Source organism: Dryobates pubescens, chromosome 20 (assembly GCF_014839835.1).
Source record: "Dryobates pubescens isolate bDryPub1 chromosome 20, bDryPub1.pri, whole genome shotgun sequence".
NCBI lineage: Eukaryota > Metazoa > Chordata > Aves > Piciformes > Picidae > Dryobates > Dryobates pubescens.
The window spans coordinates 8276177-8295570 of NC_071631.1; the positions used below are offsets into that span (position 1 = coordinate 8276177).

The 19394-nt window shown below is 47.1% G+C and overlaps 1 protein-coding gene across 2 annotated transcripts in view; it reads right to left on the minus strand.

Moving 5' to 3' along the window:
- Positions 1-260: 260 nt before the first annotated feature.
- KDM1A (lysine demethylase 1A) overlaps positions 261-19394 on the minus strand; it is a 36253-nt gene continuing 17119 nt past the window's right edge. For both annotated transcript variants that reach the window (XM_054171138.1, XM_054171137.1), the window contains 13 exons: positions 18858-18939; positions 17606-17700; positions 16009-16151; positions 15416-15506; positions 13615-13749; positions 12389-12462; positions 11638-11749; positions 8713-8845; positions 7777-7964; positions 6985-7099; positions 3821-3948; positions 2164-2310; positions 261-1113 (listed from right to left, as the gene is read on the minus strand). In XM_054171138.1, the coding sequence (XP_054027113.1) occupies positions 928-1113; positions 2164-2310; positions 3821-3948; positions 6985-7099; positions 7777-7964; positions 8713-8845; positions 11638-11749; positions 12389-12462; positions 13615-13749; positions 15416-15506; positions 16009-16151; positions 17606-17700; positions 18858-18939 (1629 nt within the window). In that variant the 3' untranslated portion in view covers positions 261-927. The remainder of the gene's footprint in view (positions 1114-2163; positions 2311-3820; positions 3949-6984; positions 7100-7776; positions 7965-8712; positions 8846-11637; positions 11750-12388; positions 12463-13614; positions 13750-15415; positions 15507-16008; positions 16152-17605; positions 17701-18857; positions 18940-19394) is intronic.

The window sequence follows — 19394 nt, forward strand, 5'->3', positions numbered from 1 at the left end:
ATGTTAAGTGGGGAAAGGAGGAGAGAGGAAAAGGACCTACAGGTTTAAACAGGCCTGCTCAGTGCATGAAAAGAGGGCTCCATGTGCTGAGTTAGTAAGAAGGAAAAGCAGCCAACCCAAAGTGACTTTTGGAAGCACAACAACGGCAGGTGCATCATCAGCTCATCAAAGGCACAGCAGAGTGCCAGAGATCAGGGCCTTCTGCTAAGGTCCTGGCTTGGCCACTCTGTTTCTATAGAAACAAGTACAAATATATCCCCTAATTTTTAACCTACAAATACCCAGTTCTGCTGATTTCTTTTTTCAGAAGAATTTAATGAACCAGTATGCTCAGCACACCCTTGGCTTTCTTCCTAGACCTGGGTGGACACGGTGCAGCAGCCGATGGGCCACGTTGGAGGGGGTGATTTTCTGGTACTGGTAGAGAAACAGTCACACCAAATCTCAAATGCCAGATAAGAATAGAATAGGTCCAAAAATATTCTTCTTCAAAACAAAAAGACCCAACAAAAAGAAGTTTACATAAATTCTACACTAAGCTACTATTTGTAGCAACAAGCTTCTAGAGGGCCCTGTGCACTTACCAAATTGTAAATACACACATAGGTAGAAAAAGCCCAAACAACCCAACCTAAAAACCTCCACCTCTAAGCCTGACTTCGGCAGAGTCACAGAAGTCGCCGACCAGCGCAGCAGTGAAGGATTTGTGTACACTGACACTCCAGAGAGCTAGGAGGTATTTTGTAGGAGGATGCCAAAGCCAAAGGTGAGGGAAGTCTGTGTAGAGCCATTGTAATGAGAGTGTTCGCAGCAGCTGGTGGCTGGGTCCCTTCAGCAGATACCGGGGGGGGGGTATCTTCACCTCGAAGAGTGCACAGCAGCAGCACTGTGGTCTTCTTGTTCCTCTTCTGATACCTTCTGTTCTTCTCACATGCTGGCAGCTTGTTGTGGGGGGACCCCAGGTGTGGGCTGTCGAGGCAGAGTGTACATGGCCCCAAGGAACTGGTCGGCGATGCGCCCTGCTTCCCGCAGGCCGCTCAGCAGCGCGCCGTGCACCGTCGCAGGGTAGTTGCGGATGGTGTGCTCTCCCGCGAAGAACAGCCGAGGGATGGGCTGGGGAGCAGGGACATCGTTAAGTTTTGTGCTGCAGCAAGCAAATACTTCTAAGCAGAATGTCCCAGAGCCCTCTAAATCACAGCCCAGAGTTCACAAACGTGAAGGTGATGCAAATGGAATCATCTGTCCTTACCTGTCCTACAAATAACCCAGCAAATCTGCACTCACACTGGTTGTGTGCCAGGAGGGCTCCACGTGTCTGATGAGGAGTGCAATACCAGCAGACACTTGTCAACTCTGTGCTTTGGTACAAAGATAATGAAGTTCTACTTGATAAACCAATCCTTTCAGAACCAGACAGGCGAGCACGATGAACATGCCCAGGTGTACAGGCTGGCTGAACGCTGCATCGAGCTGTGTCTGCTCTGCAGCCAAGACCCCACACGTGTTGAACAACAAGGATGGGGGGACATGGCCTCTAGCACAGTAAGCATGCACAAACTTCAGCAATTCACTCAAATTACCAGTTTCTCTTAAAACTTAGCCACAAACAAACTATTGATAGTGTCATGAAAGTAGGAAACCCCCAAACTTTCATACATGCTACTCTGCAGAGAACCCCTTTATCCACAGCTTTGTTTACTGACCTGCATCACCAGAAAAAGGACCCAAATACATCCTTGTCTGATGGTGCTTTCAGAATGGCTATGAATTTCAAAACTTCATCCTTTCAATGTTCACAACCAATTTGAGAGAGACCTTTTGATTCCTGTTCCTCTCACTCCAGCCTTCACTCTTTCAAATCACTACCACTCACTTCAGCATGATGGACAGGGTAAATATGGAGTATGAAACACATGAAATGTATAATATTATGATGTTTAGACATCACCAAATTGATTTTCTGAGTAAATAAGCTCTTTTTCTAGCAAACAAATGACACTGAACATGGGAAGGTGAGGATGGAGAACTGAGTTATTGTACATGTTCTACTCATTTGTCAGAAGCTGCAAGCTGTGGGTGCTTGTGTGCAGACCACCCTGCAAATCACTCTGCAAGAACATCCTGCTTTGAGGCTTTCCTAAAAACAATGGAAACATCTCTCACCTGAGGAGCACCTGGAATGGCTGGCCCTGGAGTAATTGGCTGGGCCATCAAATCATAGTCATTCCCAGAAGATCCAGCTGCTACATAGGAGTAGGACCCTCGGGCCCATGGGTCAGCACGCCAGCGGGACACCACGGTCTCCTTAGGCTGAGACAAGACAGACACTTCAGTGGCTGGCATGGGGCAAGCTCTACAGTTAGTGCAAAATCAGAAAAAAGCCACATTGCAAGAATAAAAAAGTCCTTAGGCCAAAGTTCATGGTGGAACTGCAGGTGCATGTGCTTTGCTAACACACACTAAGTGAAGGCTGTGTCTGGGCGGCAATACTTTGTTTCTTTCCAAGGTGTCACCAGAGCACCCTGCGCACAGCTCCTGCTCTGGCACTCAGACTTTGCAGTCAGCTGCACATGCACACAGGGCATTGTTTGCTCCATTTCTTCTCCTGTTATTAAGATAATGACAGTGCAGGCTTCCTGGATGGCACTAGATGTCATCAATGTTATATCTGACAAAGAAGACTAAGAAATGCCTCTAACATTTCTTCATCGTCTTTAGTAATCACAGGAAGAATAAATCCTGGCCAACAGAGAATAAACCCAGAGACTTTTACTTCACTGAGCTACTTTTGAACGTGTGGCTAATCCAGATAACTGCAGAGCAGAGTACAAAGGTACTGAGATCACAGTAGCCCAAACAGCAGCTGTAGTTCATGTGCCCACACATCCATCAGCTTTCATTTTCACAGAATCAGTCAGGTTGGAAGAGACCTCTGAGATCATCGAGTACAACCAATCACCCAACCCTATCTAATCAACTAGACCATGGCACTAAGTGCCTCATCCAGGCTCTTCTTAAATACCTCCAGGGACATCGACCCCCCCACCGCCCTGGGCAGCCCATCCCAATGGGCAGTCTCTCCTCCTGTGAAGAATTTCTTTCTAAGGTCAAGCCTAAACTTCCCCCTGCACAGCTTGAGACTGTGTCCTCTTGTTCCTGTTGCTGGTTGCCTGGGAAAGAGACCAACCTCCACCTGGCTATAACCTCCCTTCAGGTAGTTGTAGAGAGCAATGAGGTTTAGCCTGGAGAAGAAGAGAAGCCTGGAGAAGAAGGCTCAGGGGAGACAACCCCAGCTCCCTCAGCCACTCCTCATAGGGCTTCTGTTCAGATCTCTCACCTTCTATATTGCCCTTCATCCTGACAAGGGCTGAAAGGAGACCTCATTGCCCTCTACAACTTGAAAGGAGGCTGGAACCAGGTGGGGGTTGGTCTCTTCTCCCAAGCTGCAACTGACAGAAAAGGAAACTGCTTCAAGTTTCCCCAGGGTAGGTTTAGGCTGGACCTTAGGAATGATTTGCTCCCCAAAAGGGATGTCAAGGCTTGGAACAGGATGCCCAGGGAAGTGGCTGAATCATAATCCCTGAAAGGATTTAAAAGACACAGAGATGTGGTGCTGAAGGACCTGGTTTAGCAGGAGACTTGGCAGTGCCAGGTTAACTGTGAGATGTGATGACCTTAAAAGGTCTTTTCCAGCCTAGATGATTCTGTGATCCTAAACCCTCCTCCTCCCTAGCCTCCTGACCAGCCAAGAGATGGTCCACATTCCAGGCAGCTGCTGAGAACTGCAGCCAGGCTGCCCAGCAGTGCTGCCTGTACCAACCTGCGGCACGGCGCTGCTGCCGAAGATGCCTTTGAGGATGGCGAGGCAGCGCCCCACGATGACATCGTCACTGATGTTCTCCATGATCCCTGCTGCTTCTCCTGCCACCAAGGCCAACAATATGGGTGCTGGAGGTGGGGAAGGAGAGAGAAAAGACCCAGTTGGTTACTGCAATTCAAAGGTTTTAAATTAGACAGGTTGGACTTGAATGGGCACGAACTGGCAGCTAAATCACAGGGTTAAATACCACATCTGCTACCAACTGCACCAATTCCCAACAGGAAAGTGAATGAATACATGCTGTGATGCCAGTCAGAATTACCAAGAGAACTGGTACATCAAACCCACACATCAGGACATACAGCATGCAGAAGGAAGGTTTCCTTCAGTGCAGATATCACTTGTGGGACACAGTGGTTCCCACTGGGATTTAAGTTACCTGTGCTATATCCTAGGGAACTCAACACTTTCCATAGAATCTAATTCAGGTACAACCACCATCAGCAGAGCACAACCTGTCTCATACAAAGTGTCTGGATTTCTTCACTGCTAATGCACATTCACATTAGATAATCTCAGAGGAGTGGAAACTGAGCAGAATTAGAGCAATATCCAGAAAAGCAGCAATGTGAGGAACTCTCAAGTCAGACAGCAAATAACTGAGCTGCCCATGTGATGTCATGGTGAAGAGGGCTCATGTGACTGCAGGACATTCAAATAGGTGAGGTCATTTTACCTCTGACCAGCCCTGCCAAGGCCAAGTAAACATTTTTGGTAGTGACAAATTCAAGGCCAATCTTAGCCAAATATTGAAGAACTACCAGAATTACCCAATGGCAAGCAGCTTTCATTTACAAGGAGTGCCCCAGACCTGGGCATGGTTACTCAGTGAAAACTCAGCTGCTCTGTCTCCTGGAGATTCTTACCAAGTCCTACATGAAGCAAACGGAATACTACAGCTACAAACAGATGTCAAATATTAGAAATGGGAAATAATGTCCCTGCTAAAAGTTTGGTTTTAACTTTCATACAAGCATCCAAAATTCTGAGTGAGTTCCTTACATCCTGGTATAAATGGACATCTCCTGGCAGAAATTCCCTTCAAGTTACTGCCTACAAAGAAAACTGGCTGGAGTTAGGTTGAGCCACAAGAATATCTTCTTTAGAAAACAAAACTCTGACATCCTGAAGAAGTCAGTCAGATTGTTACTACTACAGGGGTGCAAACAAGACACTTGAACATGCAGGACTCTGTGACTGAATTTCTCCAGTTAAGTTCAATTTTCTGAGAGACTAGGCCTAGTCTTTCAAACAGCTGAAGGAAAGAACAGAAACCTAGTTTCTATCATCCACAGGCACTGTGAGGGTTTCCTTGTTATTTCAGCAAAGCTTTTCCTAGTTTGCCATCCTTGACAGAGTGAGAGCCCTAATCTTCCAAGCAATTATGCAGGCCATGTACTGCTTCTGGGTAGAAACCCAGCATACTGAAAAAGCAGCTTCCAGTGAATCTGTTCATGAAAACTTGTGTCCAGACAAGCCCAAAGATGTCCATGGAAATCCCCTCTGCAGTCAGGAGACTGTTTTGGATTTATCCAGATGTGGAAGTGTTGCAATTCAGTCATCTGCATTAACTCAGAACTGAAACAGAAGGCCAGGAGGCTGTAGCAGAACAGTGAGTATTCTGCTGCTCCTCAGACAAGCTTCTTACATGTTGAGCAAGTGCCACTGCTCCACAGGAAGTTCTCTTCTTGAGGCAGGGACATTTACTGAACCTTGATACCAAACAGCAAGCAGAGAATGTGGTCAGTGAGCAACCACATAACTACCACAGAGAAAACAGAGCCTGAAATGGCATAGGACCTCCAGGAGGCACTGAGTGCTTCTGCCAGGACCTCCTCTGCCCTATGCTGATGGAGCCTCTCCATCTTAAAATATGTCTATGCAACTACAATAATCCAACAGCACAGCAGAGCAAGAGGAACCAACAGCACAGACCAGCTGCTCTGGGGCACACACAGGGTTCCTAAGGCAGGTTTCTTCAGCAGCTATTATCTGAACTGAACTTAAACCATTGGGAGGATTCCTGTCTGAGCTACAACAGGTCACCCAACAGCACTGAAGACAAGCAATCTTTTAATGAGTTCCACTCCACTAACCCACTTCTCAAGAGACCAGCAGGGCTCTGCCAGCACAACACTTTCAAAGCACCTCCACAGAGCTGACACAGCACACCTCTGGCTTTTTGCTTCCTGCATGCACACCTTGGCTTTCAGCACCATAAATGGCAACAACAAAAACTGCACTTGCTGAAATTATCCTCTGCAACCTCTTGTGGCAGACACAGCTACCAAATCATCCCAGATTAGATGGAGTCTCGTGCAAGAGATTTGGCTTCAAGATGTCAGTTCAGCTTGAAAAACATCCAGGAACTGAAGGTTTCCAAAACTAAGACTGAACTGCATGGCAGTTGCATGAGTAGCTCAGTGAAGGAGGGGAAGAGCTCAGACCATGTCAAGTGGCCAACAAGAACCTCAGTTTCAAGGAGCCTTAGAAAGTAAGAAACAACTTTTCATCTAGAAATGCTGCAAAGCAAAATCATCCTTTTCCTGGAGAAGTCAACACATCCTCCTGCCAGAGCAGGTAATTAAGCACTGCTCTTCAGCAGACACACAGAATTTGCTCTATTTCTAGAATACTATAAAGCCACATTAGACTGGGGTTGGGTTCTCCTCTTAACACACACACACACACACACACAAAATCAGAAAGTGAAGTTTTTCAGAATACCACTGGCAACTAAATAGATGCTTAACAGAGGCAACCAAGATAGCACTGAGTAAGTCACAGCACAGCTTCACCAGTGTGCAAGGCAATAAAGCAGCCTACAGAAATGCAGAGGTTACAACAGATGGGCAGCAATGGCATTCAGCAGATATCGCCTGGAATTCAGCACCAGGAAACCTCTATCTGCCCTAGTTCAGTACAGAGCTGTTTGCAAGTCAGTGGTGCTTCCATTTATCTTCCTACAAACCCTGTATTGCATCATACCTACATGTGAACACTAACAGCATCTTTCCCACATCTGCTAGATCCAGATGTGCTCTTTTCTAGATCTGAGCTACACAAACAAGACACTTGCAGAAGTGGACATGCATCACAGCTACCTTTGTACAGGTTCCAGAACAGGAAGAGCTCTCCTCTGCTGGCAGTAGTGCTGCCAACATGGCCAAACAAATTGACACTTGGATCCCAGAAGACACGATCGAAACACAGCACAACCTAGGAATAAACAGAATCAAGAGTCAGGAGAAGCCCACAGGAAACACAATACAGAATTAACCAAGTTGGAAAAGACCTTTGAGATCATGGAGTCCAACCTATCACCCAACACCATCTAATCAACTAAACCATGGCACTAAGTGCCTCATCCAGTCTCTTCTTAAACACCTCCAGTGATGGTGACTCCACCACTTCCCTGGGCAGCACATTCCAATGGCCAATCTCTCTTTCTGGGAAGAACTTCTTCCTAACATCCAGCCTAAACCTCCCATGGCACAGCTAAACAATGTAACACCAGACAATTACACTCACTGATGTTCATCACTGGAAGGGTGAAGAAAGGAAAACCTGGTGAATGTATACGGCCTTGTGCACATGCAGTTTATCTGTGCTGTCTTCCAAGGTAGAAGGCTCTCAGAGCTTACAGATTTGCTGGTTAACAAACCGCAGTGGCTCAACCTGCTTCTGAAATGTAACTACTTTAAACTCCTACAGGAAATAGAAAAGAGGTCCTTACAGTTCCCCAGATAATTTTCCAGACTAAAGTCTAGCAAAAGGGCTGGAAAGAAGTGGAAAATGTGTTCTTCCTCTCGCCCACCACACGTATTCCATATACATGTCAGCTTCTGCCTCCTGCAGGCCCATGCCTCTTGCAGCCCCCTTGATGACCAAGTCACCTTGTTAAGGTTGCCAAATCCCATGCGCTGCACTGCAGAAGTTTTCCACTCAGGAAGAGGTGGCACAAACTGTACTGCTGGAGGCTGCTGCTTCAGCACTCCCAAAGGAAGGGTACACAGCACAGCATCACACTTGTAGATGAAAGTCTGGCTGGTAGATCGGGTGTTCACAGCTATCACCTCGCAGCCTGGGAAGAGGAGAAAAACTCAATCACTTAGGAGGCCCAGAGGAAAAAGCACTGGATTAAACTTTGAAGAAACCACCATAAAACCACACCTACAGCAGCAAAGGTTTTGTTTATGGAGACAGCTTTACACTAACAACTACTTAACCTGTAGGCAAGTGAGTGTTACTGGCCACACAGCTCAACTCCAGAACGTGCAATTCACACAGCACCCGGAATGGCCATAGTGGGATAAGCCTAAAGGTTCCTCTAGGGCCAGTTAATGGCATTTAAATATATGCAGAAGTAAATGGAAACTAAACAAGGAGCCTCTCACTGAGCTGCTCTCCCAGCTGACAGTTTCCCAAGCCCAGTGTTTTGCAGAACAAGGAGATTTGTTCCTTACAAGTCCATATCATATGCAGTAACACTTTCAGTACCAGATCCTGTGGCACCAAACCTTAGGCAGTCCAAATACTTGCCACTGAAGTAAAGAAATGGGAGAATGAATGGGAACTTGTCAGCCAGCAAACACAGCATGAAAGGATGGCCTTAAAGCAGGCATGGAAACAAGCAAAACACATTAAACATCTGCAAATTTCCATCTTCCTATGCAACTAATGCCAGTACAAAATGTGGCTGATTATCTAACTCCAAACCTATAAGAGGAGGCCTATTTGCAAGATCTTTAGAGCTGTCTGGAGAACCACTGAAGTCTAATTTCCATGACCACCCTTGCTCAGAGCAGTTCTCCAGAGGGGGTGGCACTCACCTGACGCTGTGTAGCGAACCTGTCGAACTGCTGTGTTCAGTTTGATGTCCAACCCCTCTGCCAGTGCCACAGGCACACAGGAATAGCCATTCCTCACAGTCAGGTGGCTGCCTGTGAATTCAAAGTCATCATCCTGAAAGGAAGATGCATAAAAAGCATTTGTAAGGAAAGCAAACAATGCAGTAGAAAATAACCAGCAAATCCACACAATGGCAACCTATGAGTTAAATCTGAGATCCTTTATCAGTCAAGTACAAAGGACAAGGACCTTCTGAAGGTGTTAAGAGATTGGTTTGGTACTGGCAAAAAGTGGCCTGGAATTTTATCAACAAATAATAACGCAAGGGCTCAGTATCTGCATAAAAACAGAAGTGATGTCTAAGTGGAGACCAGTGATTAGGGTGTTCCTCAGGGGCTGGTACTGGGAGTGGTGCTGTTTAACATCTCTGTTCATAACATGGGCAGTGCAATTCAGGCACCTTCAGCAAGCTGTGTGGTGCTGTTAACACACTGGAGGGAAGGGATGAAATCCAGAAGGACCTGACAGGCTGGAGAGGTAGGCCCAAGCCAGCCTCATGAAAAGCAGTGTACCTGATGGTCACAAATGCAAACTCATCACTGTTGTCGCAATCTGGGCTGCATTGATCCTGCACTGGAGGAGTTTGCAGTCCCAAGGGACATAGGACAGGCAAGGAGCGGAGTCAGGACTTTAAACTTTAGGAAGGCAAACTTCTAGCTCCTCAGGGAGTTAGTCTGTAGGACCCCATGGATCCTCAGGGATAGGGCAGCAGAGTAGAGCTGGCAGATCTTTAAGGACATTCTCCTCAGAGTGCAGGAACTCTTGATGCCCTGTGTGTAAGACATCAGGCAGGGAAGGGAAGAGCCTGGCATGGCTGAATTGGGACCTGCTTGTGAAAACAAAGCAAGAGGGAACCACACAGGCAGTGGAAGCAGGGACAGGGATTCTGAGAGGAGCACAGGAACACTGGTGAGTGGTGTACAGATGAGGTCAGGGAGGCCAAGGAATGGCTGGAGCCAAGCCTGGCAAGGGACGTAAAAAATAATTAGAAAGGCTTCTACAGGTCCAGCAGCTGGCAAAGGAAGGGTAAAGAAAGTGCATCCCTCTGGGGAGTGAGGGTGCAGAGCTGGTGTCAGATGAGGAAAAAGCTGAGGTACTCAATAACTTTTATGCCTCAGTCTTCACTGGCAGTCTTGCTTGACCCCTCATTCCAGCCCATGGACCACTCGCTGTGGACCAGCGTGGTGAAGTGCCTCCCACCATAAGGGAAGATCAGGACTGCCTGGGGAACATCAGCACCCATAAATCTATGAGACCTGATGAGACACATGCCAGAGTTCTGAAGGAACTAGCTGATGTAGTTGCAAGGCCACTCTCCATGATACTTGAAAAGTCCTGGAGTCAGGTGAAGTGCCTGGAGACTGGGAGAAGGGAAACACTGCACCCATCTATAAAATGGGTGAAAAAGAGCACCTGGAAACTACTTACCTGCCAGCCTCACCTCTGTGCCTGGGAAGACCCTCCTGGAAGCTACACTGGAACACGTGGAGGACAAGGAGGTGACTCAAGACAGCTGGCATGGGTTCGACGAGGGCTAGTCCTGCCTGACCAACCTAGTGGCCTTCTATGGTGGAGTGACTACATCAGTGGAAAACTGCAGTCCAACAGATGTCATCCATCTGGACTTCCATAAAACCTTAGACACAGCCCTCACAGCATCCTTCTCCCTATGCTGCATAGATGTGGATTTGATGGGTGGACTGCCCAGTGGTTAAAGAATTGGTTGGATCACTGCATCCAAAGGGTAGTGGTCAATGGCTCGTTGTTGAGATGGAGATTGGTGACAAGTGGTGTGCCTCAGGGGTCCTTCCTGGGGCCAGTGCTGTTCAATCTCTTCATCAATGACACAGCAAGCTTCAGGCACCCTCAGTAAGTTTGCAGATGACACCAAGCTGAGTGGTGTGGTCAATATGCCAGAGGGACCCAGACAGGCTGGAGAGGTGGCCCAGGTGAACCTCATGAGGTTCAACAAGAGCAAGTGCAGGGTCTTGCATCTGGGTAGGAACAAACCTCACTATCAATGCAGACTGGGGGAGGAAGAGATTGAGAGCAGCGCTGAGGAAAAGAACTTGGGGGTGCTGGGGGTGACAAGCTGGACAGGAGCCATCAATGGGCACTGGCAGCCCAGAAGCCTGAGCTGCATCCAAAGCAGCATGGCCAGAGATGGAGAGAGGGGATCCTGCCCCTCTGATCTGCTCTGGGGAGACCTCACCTGCAATGCTGTGTCCAGCCTTGTAGCCTTCAATACAGGAAGGACATGGACCTGATGGAGCAGGTCCAGAGGAGGCCATGAAAATGATCAGAGGGCTGGGACACTTATGAAGACAGGCTGGGAGAGTTGGGGCTGTTGAGCCTGGAGAAGAGAAGGCCCCAGGAAGATGTTAGAGCAGCCTTCAAGTATTTGAAGAGGGTCTCCAGGAGAGCTGGGGAGGGGATTTTTATGAAAACATGTAGTGAAAGGTAAGGAGTGATGGCTTCAAACTGGAAGAAGCTTGACTTAGATGAAACATTAGGAAGAAATTCTTCTTCTGCAGCTAAACTTTAAAAGCATAGCCTAAAGCTGCCACACCATGAGGGTGATGAGGCACTGGAAGAGGTTGCCCAGAGAAGCTGTGGATGTCCCCTTCCTGGAAGTGTTCAAGGCCAGGCTGGATGAGGCCCTGAGCAACGCAGTCTAGTAGAAGATGTCCCTGACCATGGCAGCGGGGCTTGGAACTGGATGGTCCTTTCCAAACCATTCTCTAATTCTGTGTTTAGAAACTGTAAACAGAGAAGATTGTATGAGAAGGAAATAAACAGAGCTTCAGCTTTTAGTGCCCTGCTGAATGCAGGCAGGAAGGAGCTACCTGGTCCCAGTGCTTCAGCGAGAGCGTGGACAGCGGCGTGGCGTTGGCAAATTCCAGGTTGGCAAAATGCCAGTCGAGTATTTGCCTGTCTCTTGATGACAGGTAAACATCACTAGGGAAGAACAAACAAACTGAAGGTGTTTACTTTGCTAGAGCAGGAAGGTGCAAATGCACTGCTTTTGACAATTTATTGAGAAGGTTTTTGTTTGAATCCCACCTCAGTGGAAAAAAATAATTCAAAGAGCAAGTCGAATCTGTTTCAAACACAGACTCCTCCTACATGAAAGCTGAACAACAAAACCCAGCAAGTCCACATTTTCAAAGCAGAGTTCATGGAAAATATTTTAAGGGAAGCTAGAAACTTAATTCTAGATATAAAAAAGCCCACATTAGATATATCATGGCTTAAGTAGTATGTGGAAAGCAGACAACTCAAAACCTCCTACAGACCTACAGCGCACAAATCAGTCCTGCTGTGCCAAAACCAGCAGAGTGTGTGTGTGCTGTCACTGCTGAGCTTAGCTTCCTGGGCTCAGGCACTGCTGACAGTAAGGGTATCTACTGAAATGTACCCTAGCTTACAACCACCTTTTTAGTTCAAGTCACTTCTGAAAACACAGAAGGGAACTCCAGCTTTGTGCCTTCCTAACACCTGGAGTTCAAAACATTCACAGAAAGCACACCACAGCATTTCTGAAACTCAGTGAAAAGTAGCACAAAGCCTGCCCAGTCTTCTAGTCTGTAGCTTTACCTGGGTGGATTGGCTTCAAGTTCTTGTAACTTCTCTTCCAGCTTTCCTTGTGTTTCCGCCAATTCGTCATACTCCTGGTACGATTAAAAGCGGATGTTAAAATCAGTTTACTTGAGAAAGGACTTAAAGACATCATGCAGCATCAGACTAAACCTAATCACAAGAGAAATCAGTGCAAGAGTCATGGTTTTAGTGAAACCAAAGTCAAGTTAATGCAGAAGTCTGTGCCACCAAGAGGAAAGCTTAGTTTGCTGGCACTTCAGGAATTGAAACACTCCTGTCTCAAGGACACCAAGGTCCTCTACATCCTGCTATTCTAAGGGCCCCCATGGTACCATGAGCTGACAACATGTTACTTACATTCTCTCTCTCTTCAAAGATGATAATTAATGTTGAAAAGAGAGATTTCCAAAGCAGAAGCAGTGATCCAAAAGGCAAAACCATGATCTACCTCAAGCTTCTTTCAGAGGTTGGGGGTTGTTTTTTCCTTAGTTTAAAAACCATTAGTACAACTGGGAACAAAGGCAACAATCACTTCCCTTGAAGTGTCCTACTAGGAGTGTAACAGCAGCCACCAGAGCACAAAGCTGTTCTCTGGTGACAGGATAGAAAATCTGCCAATGCATATCCAGATACATCAAGCTTCCTAATAAAGGTCCTGTTGAAGGAGCTGGCCAATGATCCTTGGTTCTGTGTGCCCTGGGTTAACAAGTGTCCTTCACTGTCACAGAAAGAACAGCTTTTATTGTTTCCTTTTGAAGGGGTATTTCTATACCAAGATACACACAGAGTAGAGGACTGACTCTGCTTGTCAAGGCAGAGCTCTGGAAATTATAATCTTCAGATGTTTAAGGAACTGCCTTTTTTTAATCTTAAAGAGCACTTCTCTTCAACTGCAAAACTTGCAGACTGTTGTGAGACCTAGCAGTACTAAGGACCAAGTCTGAACATCTGCAGACCTTCAGAACATCACAGAGTTTCTGACAGCAGCCAGCACTGACTGGTACTAAAACTGAACTTTCAGCATGTTAACATCCATCATGAGCCATGAAAGCCAGGTGACTTAAAGGCAACACAGCCCTGCTATCACCACTGCAACCCAGTTATCATCAGTCACATTCTCTTGAGAGTGCTGGATCAGAATGAGGCATGGGGAAGCTTTTATACTGGCTGCTGAAGTCCTCACAAACCATTGACTGAGGTGATGGCTGTGTGCCAACCTTTACCTTGCAGAGTGCAGTCAGATCTCTGTGTTTGCTTTTCACAAGGAACTCTGCCGTAATATCACGAGGTGGCTTCACTTCTGAGGCTTCCTTATACTGCTGATGAAGTTCTTTAATTTTCTCTTTCAAATTCACCATCTTTTTAGGTGGGGAAGTAAGGAGAAAGAGAAGAAGAAAAAAAATGAGGGAAGGTAGATCTCATGCAGGTCACTGTGTAACTTGGATATTCACCTCAGACTACGTCATTACACCAAAGAGATCTCCTGGCTTTGACAAATGTTACTTTAGTGTCAAGGCCCAGCTTGCCAGGGTGCTGGGGATCTCAGTTAAACTCTACTCTTACCCTGAAAGGTTGGACTCCATGATCCTTGAGGTCCCTTCCAACCTGGCATTCTATGAATTCTGTATGTAATTCTGCCTCCAAGAAACCAGACTAAACCCCAAACCAACCTGCATCACTGACTTCTGAGAAAACTGTGTGGCAAGTAACTTAGGATATGGGAGCTGTCCTCAGACATCTTGGAGGCACTACCATGAAGATGTCCTCCACAACCACAACAGAATGTAGGCCTAAAGCACTGGTTCTATTCCACAGAGGAGCTCTGTGGTCAAGAAAGTCAACATTGTAAAACATGCCCCCCCCACCACCCATTAAGAAAGCTACCCCACAAAGTTTATCCTGTCTTGCTTGGATGGGGTTTGTGTGACATCTTGTATGTGCTGGTAGTGGTGGAGGATCTACAGGGGAGCCTCCTGTGAGAAGCTGCTAGAAGCTTTCCCAGCAAGCTGGACTTGCTGCAAAGGCCAAGTCGATTAACAACAGTGCCAGAGCCTCTAACTCATTTAAGAAGAGGAAAAAAACTGCTGGGGAGCCTGAGGTAGAGAGGGGAGTAGGATGAGAGAACAATACCCATGTAGGCACCAGGGTCAGAGAAGAAGGGGATCAGGTGTGAGACTGAAGTGATTTTATTCCCAAGTCAAGTTTGGTTTGCCCAGGACTGTGAATGACTCCTCCCCTCTCCTCATCTTGACTCATGTGCTTCTCATATTTCCTCCTCCCTATCCCAGAGGCATAGACTTCTGAATATTCAAAAAGGATTAATCCACTGCCCTAGTGAGGCCAGGTCTGGAGTACTGTGTCCAGTTTTAAGCTCCTCAGTTCAAGAGACAGGGAACTAACTACGGGACAGAGCCCACTGGAGGACCTCAAGGATGAGGAGAGGACTGGAGGATCTGAGGCAGAAAGGCTGAGAGACCCAATGCTGTTTAGCCTGGAGAAGAGCAGCCAGAGAGGGGCTGCTCTTAATGCTGATCAACAACTAAAGGGTAGGGAGCAAGAAGATGAGGTGACACTTTCCAGTGGTTCCCAGTGATAAGACAAAGAGCAACAGGCACAAGGAAGTCCCACCTAAACATCACAAGAAACTTTACTTTGAGGGTGCTGGAGGTCTGGAGCAGGCTGCCCAGAGAGGTAGTGGAGTCTCCTTCTCTGGAGAGATTCCAAACCCACCTGGACATTGTGATCTTGGTATGGGTGCCCTGCTTTAGCAGAAGGGTTGGGCTGGATGATCCCCAGAGGTCCCCCACCATTGTCTGGCTCTGTGTGAGCAAGCAGCTGCATGGTGCTTACTTGCTGATGGATTCTAAATTACAAGTCCTATCCCTTCCTTTTCCCATACTAACAGATACATTTAAAACTAAGCACCACCAGCAACTGTCTGGTGACTCTTTCATGGCAGTTTTTGTACAGTTGCTGTCTTCAGGCACACAGGGCAACCTCTTGTGCTGGCTGCTATCACCTGACCTTGTTAAGCAGATCTTTCAACTCCTCCTGTGTTTTCACAATTTTTTTCCAGTGTTCAATCTGCTCATCCTTCACATGCTTCTCCTGCAATCTTGGAAAGGTAAAAGTTGGAGTCAGTTCAGCACAGAATGACTGAGAAGCTCCTTAGCACCCTATCAGTGCAGGGCAACAGTGCATAGCATGGGGTTTCCTGGTAAATCCTTGCATGGCAAACAAAACTAACAGTAGCTTCAGTAAACAGGGGACACTTGACTAGCCAAAATGAGTCTACAGTTACCTACTATTATTAAAAGATGTATGACAAATGCCACTGCCTTTTAAACAGCACAAGTGGGCTCTATGTACACCAGTTCATACTGAGTCAGCCACCCACCACCACCTACTGCAGTGATGTTGCTTCAGGAGTCTCTCAAGAAAAGATGTTTGCTCCTTTAACCATCTTGGACACATTTAGCTTCAATACACAAGAAAGACACAACAAGAACTCTTCAGAGACCAAGCAGTTGTGTTCAGTAGGCAATGCTTACCCTAGGAGCATGACAATTGTTTCAGGTATTCTGGGGAAGCCTGGCAGGAAGAGAGAGGTCACTTACTGTATGACAACCTCCAGAGCCTGACCCAGGGACACAGGTTTGTTATTGAGAACATTAAAATCCAGCTGATGACTGAGATAGGATGTGGCTTCCAGAAGACGATTAAATTCTTGCTCCACCATTTCATCTTTCTCTTTTGGGACCTAGGAGTCAAAAGAACAAACTGGCTTCTTAAAACTCTGCTCATAAACAACAGAAGAAAACAAACAAAGGCCACCAAAGCTCAAAGCCTCTTGAACAGTACAGAGAAAAAACTGAAAAGAAACCAGAGCAACGACAGGAATTTCTCTGGTGCAGTGTGTAAGTTCACAGCACCTTGTAACAAACTCCAAATACTGCCATTCCTCAAATCAGGAGTAAGGCAGGGTGCAGAGGAATTCTTAGAGCAGTGCTCACACAGTCAGATATCACAGGGCCTTCAACTGGAGGGAGGGTAAGGAAAAACAGGCCTCATCAGTTTAATACCCTGAGCTCTCGCAGATGTGCCAAGAGGACACAAAAGTCACTCTGCCAGGATGTGTGGCTAAAGAGCTATTCTGGCCAAGAAGAGCTGGCAAATCTCTATGGCAAATGGCTTACCTTGCATGAGAAAAGCAATTTATGGGAACACAAAGACTTCCTTACTGGATGCTGGGCTCAAAGCTCTTGAAGCTTGCCAATGGGACAAAAGACCACTCTGCTGGCAAGATGGCTCTACACAACCACAAGGCTTTAGTCCTGACACAGCTCAGTGGACAGACAGTAACTTATCTTTCAGAGTGGTCAGCATGACTTAGAACTACCAGTCCAGCCTTTAGAGGATGATAGAGGAAGCACTGCAGGACTCTTGCAGTGGTACTTGACTTGTTTAAACAGCCTGTGCTGCTGCCAGCCTGCAGGAACCTGCTTAATGATGAGGATGCACACTCCATGCAAATGCAGACAGTAGAAGCAGACTGGCAGGGAGGGTTAACCATTGCAAAGGTACCTGTGTGGATGTGAAAAGCTGTCAAGACAGTAGCCAAGGTATGAAGCACATCCAATTAGTACCTGTCCCTAGACTTCTAGAGGCAAATCCTGCTTTAGTGTGAATTACTCTCTGATGTATATTGTTTTTCAAGGACACCTTTGGCACTTCCTAGGAAGGCTGAAGAATTAGCTGATTTTAAAGCCACAACTTGCCTCCTGTCAAGCACCATGAAGCCTGTCAAAATGCCAGAGGAAGGACATTAGTAGTTATTTGAACCAAGAAAGGCTGTGCTCTTGGCTATTACTGGTGGACATGAATTGAGAAGGTTTTGAGGAAGAGTGGGGCAAAAAATGGACTAATGGGATAAGCTGAAAGGAAATGGAAAGGGACACTATCAGGTCAGTCGACCATTAGCAGGGGGAGAAAAGTTTTTGCTCCCTGCAAATAGATAACCTTTAAAAGGTCCCTTCCAACCCAGACCAGTCTGTGATTCTATGATTACTCACTGCTTACAAATGGACACACACTTTCATCAGTGTCCTTCTCTCTTCCTGGAGGGTCTCTCCTGCTAGAAGAGTAGCCTGGGAACAAATACACTTGAGATGCTACCTCTTTGTAGAAGGTTCATGAAAAAAGTACCAGACTTACAGCTTGTCCATTTGCTTCATAGAGTGGGCATTTTTGTTTGATCTTAGCCAATTCCATATTCACTTGTTTGCTGACCACAGCCATGGGATTTCCTCCTGGAAAACATTGTGCATAGTTAACAGAGCAGCCACAAAGTTTGTCTGCAATTAAATAAAAATAGGCTAAATACAACAACTCCAGTGCATGCATTCCAGTGAAGCAGCAGAACACTGCCAAGGTCTTCTCTTCCCAGCAATTATTGCCACAAGGTCATGAAAAAGCCCCTGCCCACCAGCACCAGAAGGGCTACATAAAAAGGGCACACTCCTAGGGTGGCAGCAACCCTACAGGACTGAGACTTCACAGCTGTAAACATCTTCAAAATGTTTATGTGCAGAGTGTTCAGAGAGTCAAAGAAAACTCCCACAGCTGCACCACAACTTCAGGGAGTTCAGGAAGGGCAGGTCCTGCTTGATGAACCTGATCTCCTTCCACAACAAGGTGACTGCTGAGTGGGTCAGGGACAGGCTGTGGGGGTCCTTTACCTAGACTTTAATAAAGCCTTCAACACTGCTTCCCACAGCATCCTCCTGGAGAGACTGGCTGCTCATGGCTTAGATGGGTGGAATCTGCTGGGTTAGGAACTGGCTGGATGGGCCCAAAGAGTGATGGGGAATGGAGCGTGAATCTGCTGAAGGTAGGAAGGCTCTGCAGAGGGACCTGGCCAGGCTTGATCTATGGGCCAAGGTCAGTTGTATGATGTTCAACAAGGCCAAGTGCTGGGTCCTGCACTTGGGTCACAACAATCCCAGCAACACTCCAGGCTTGGGCCAGAGTGGCTGGAAAGTTGCTGTCAGAAAAGGACCTAGGGGTGCTGGGTGACAACAGCTGAAGATGAGCCAGCAGTGTGCCCAGGTGTCCAAGAAGGCCACCAGCATCCTGGGCTGGATCATCAATGGTGTGGCCAGCAGGACCAGGGCAGCAATCATGCCCCTGTACTAGGCACTGGTGAGGCCACACCTTGAGTACTGGGGTCAGTTTTGGGCCCCTCACTCTGAGAAGGACATCGAGGGCTGGAGCAGTCCAGTGCAGGCTGCCTCCTGTCCTGAAGACAAGCGCAAACTGTCAAAGAGCCTGAACCAGAACATCTACTTTTTAATCATTAAAAAGTCCTATCATGACCAAGATTGTTGGGCAACAGCAGAAGATTTCATATCTGTAACATCTTGCCCCCCAGTTTTCTTCCCCACTCCTATTGGCTTTGCAAACTCACCAAGTCCTGTCACCACCATCGCTCCCAGGTCAGCAACGTAGTTCCCTTTGCGGAAGGTCGCAACTCTTCCTCCTACCCGGTCCTTTAAAAGCAGAACAGAGGAGACCTGAAATACACTGAAATACAGCCACTGAACCTTCAACACCACCTGCTGTAAGTACTGCCTCACCCAAAGGCTCAAGTGAATAGAATGTACACTTCTGCAAATGAACACTTGATCTCAAGCCCTACAAGGAGAGGCTGAGGGAGCTGGGATTGTTTAGCCTGGAGAAGAGGAGGCTCAGGGGAGACCTTATTGCTCTCTACAACTACCTGAAGGGAGGTTGTAGCCAGGAGGGGGTTGGTCTCTTCTCCCAGGCAACCACCAACAGAACAAGAGGATTCAGTCTCAAACTGCACCAGGGGAAGTTTAGGCTTGAAGGGAGGAGAAAGTTCTTCACAGAGAGAGTTGTTGGCCACTGGAATGTGCTGCCCAGGGAGGTGGTTGAGTCACTGTCCCTGGAGGTGTTCAAGAGGGGATTGGATGTGGCACTTGGT